Consider the following 2,254-nt stretch of genomic DNA (forward strand, 5'->3'; position numbering starts at 1 on the left):
CCCCCCCCCCCCCCAATTCGGGCAGCAGCACAGAAGCCGGTCAGCCAGACTCCCACCTGCCCTCCGGCAGCCCAAAGGCAGACAGGATTACCGACGCGCCACCCCCCCCCCCCCCCACCAACCTGCTAGCCTGGGACCAGCCTGAGTTGGGTGCATAGGAGGTGTTTTAATGAATATTTGTTGAAACGATGACTATAAAAAAAATGACCCAGGATCAGGACTAAAAACAACGCTTCCGTTCACAATAAAACACAACAAAACAAAAACAAACAGCTGCCTGAAGGGAACAAACCGAGGTCACCAAGAAACCAAGCCAAAGTTCACCCACATTCAAGTGGAAACCTGTAGGGGTCTGAGAAGTCAGGAAGAGCCGATTTAAAATGTGGGATCATTTCCGGGAGTGAAGCAAGAGAGAAACGCAGACAAGCACCCAGAGACAGTGTGCAAAGAGGATGAGACAAACTGGGGAGAAGAGGATGAGGTGGGTGGGGAGGAGAGCGCCCCAGGGGGAAATGCCCACAGGTCGGGAGGGAACCCTAGGGGGGAGCCCACCCACACAGGGACAGCGAGGGAATCGGGAAAACAGAGCCAGGGCGAGCGCAGGGCAGCGCCTGCAAGCAGCACCCGCAGAAAGTCTGGTCGATTTTTGTTTCTCACGAGCCTTTATTTCTTAAAACCCTCCAGATAAATTTACACTAGGAATTGGTAGCGGAGGTGCGGGCCACGGAAGAGAACGCGGGTCTCAGGCAAGGGCATTACTTTGCAGGACTGAATTTTAACTTTGTGCAAGTGATGTCTGTTTTTTAAAATATTTAAAGGGAAACAAAGCCAAATAACCTCTCTCTTTTTCGTCTGTCTGCTGCAATGCAGCCCACTCAACTCCAGCCAGGGCTGGCGGGGGCATCCGGTCCACACACTCCTCCTCCCTCCCCATTTTACAGACAAGGAAACTGAGGCTTACGGATCAGAGGAGCAGAACCCGAAAGCAAATTTGCCATCCATGCGGATATCACGCTCAAGATTTGGCCAGCGATGGGAGCAGAAAGACAGGGGGGTTGGCGGCGCTGACAGCGACAGCGGAGAGGAACGGGGAGCCGGGCAGGGGGCAGAGGAACCCGCTGGGGCGGGAGGCGAGAGCCGACCTGTCCGCCCAGAGATGTGCGCGACTCTCCTAATGTGCAGAGGCCGGGATGACATATGGGTGTTTCCAGCCTCTCTCTGGGTAGGGTTTGGCCCTATTTGAGGCCTTTCCTTTCTCCCGGAGAAGGGGAGAAAGCCTGAAACGCGCGGCTTCCTCGGCGGCCTCTCCTAATCCTCACCCGGCATGGCCGGACGCCAGGGCCCCGGGAGGATGTCCCCAAACTCCAGGTCTCCCGGTACGACCTCCCCGTCCCGGCACAGCCGCGGACCTCAGATCTACAGCCGGCAAGATTCGGGTCCAAGGGACCCGATCCTTCGAACTAGGGACCGCAGGGGATGGGTGAGCACGAAGGTGACGGAAGGCGCTGCAGGGGCCTTACCTGTGTCGCCGCTTCTTCCGTTTCTTAGTCTGGTTCAAAGCCGATTTGGACATTTTTCGGTCGCTGGAGGAAACATCTTCAGAATCTGAAAAGCGGGCGGAGGCACAGGCGGCAGAATGGAGAGGGGGCGCGCACGGCAACCCCCGGGTGCGTCGGGCTCCCGAAGCCCCGCGAGGGGCCCACTCCCGGCGGCCTCGGGGAGCCGCCCGGCCTGCTCAGTCTCCCCGGGAAGCCCTCGGCGAGGGCGACCCCATCCCTAAGCCGAGGCTGTTTCTACCCATGCCGGCGCCGGAATCCGGAGGTGGTGGACGGATTTCGTTGTAAGAGAAGCAAAGGCCCCGACACGCCTGGGACGCGGACGGCAGGGGAGCGAGACAGCCTCCTGGGTCGCAGGGTCCCCCTCCGGCGGTGCTCGGGGCTCAGCGCCCTCCCCTGCGCTCAGCCCCGGCGCCGGGGCGCAGAAGGTGGCCCCCCATCCCCTCGGAGCAGAGCCCAGGGCGCGGAGAGCTGGACCCCGGGAAGAGAGAGGGGCTTCTCGGGCACAGCCCCCTTTCCACTGCCCGCACCGTGCGGCCCCGCTCGGGACTGGAGAGACTGCGGCGCGCCACTTTTCGTTGCCCCTCCAGATATTAATAAAAACAAATAAATAAAACGAGAGCGGAAAATCGGGGGAATCGAAGAGCGCGAATCAGAGGCGGAGGGCCGAGCCGACGGAGAGGTGCGGCCGGGAAAGC

The 2,254-nt window shown here is 60.2% G+C and overlaps 1 protein-coding gene across 1 annotated transcript in view; it reads right to left on the reverse strand.

Moving 5' to 3' along the window:
- VSX2 (visual system homeobox 2) overlaps positions 1-2,254 on the reverse strand; it is a 19,915-nt gene that overhangs the window by 16,514 nt on the left and 1,147 nt on the right. Inside the window, exon 2 of the mRNA XM_010855753.1 lies at positions 1,521-1,605. Coding sequence (XP_010854055.1) covers positions 1,521-1,605 — 85 coding nt within the window. The remainder of the gene's footprint in view (positions 1-1,520; positions 1,606-2,254) is intronic.

Source organism: Bison bison, unplaced genomic scaffold, assembly GCF_000754665.1.
Source record: "Bison bison bison isolate TAMUID 2011002044 unplaced genomic scaffold, Bison_UMD1.0 scf7180017864368, whole genome shotgun sequence".
NCBI classification, from domain to species: domain Eukaryota; kingdom Metazoa; phylum Chordata; class Mammalia; order Artiodactyla; family Bovidae; genus Bison; species Bison bison.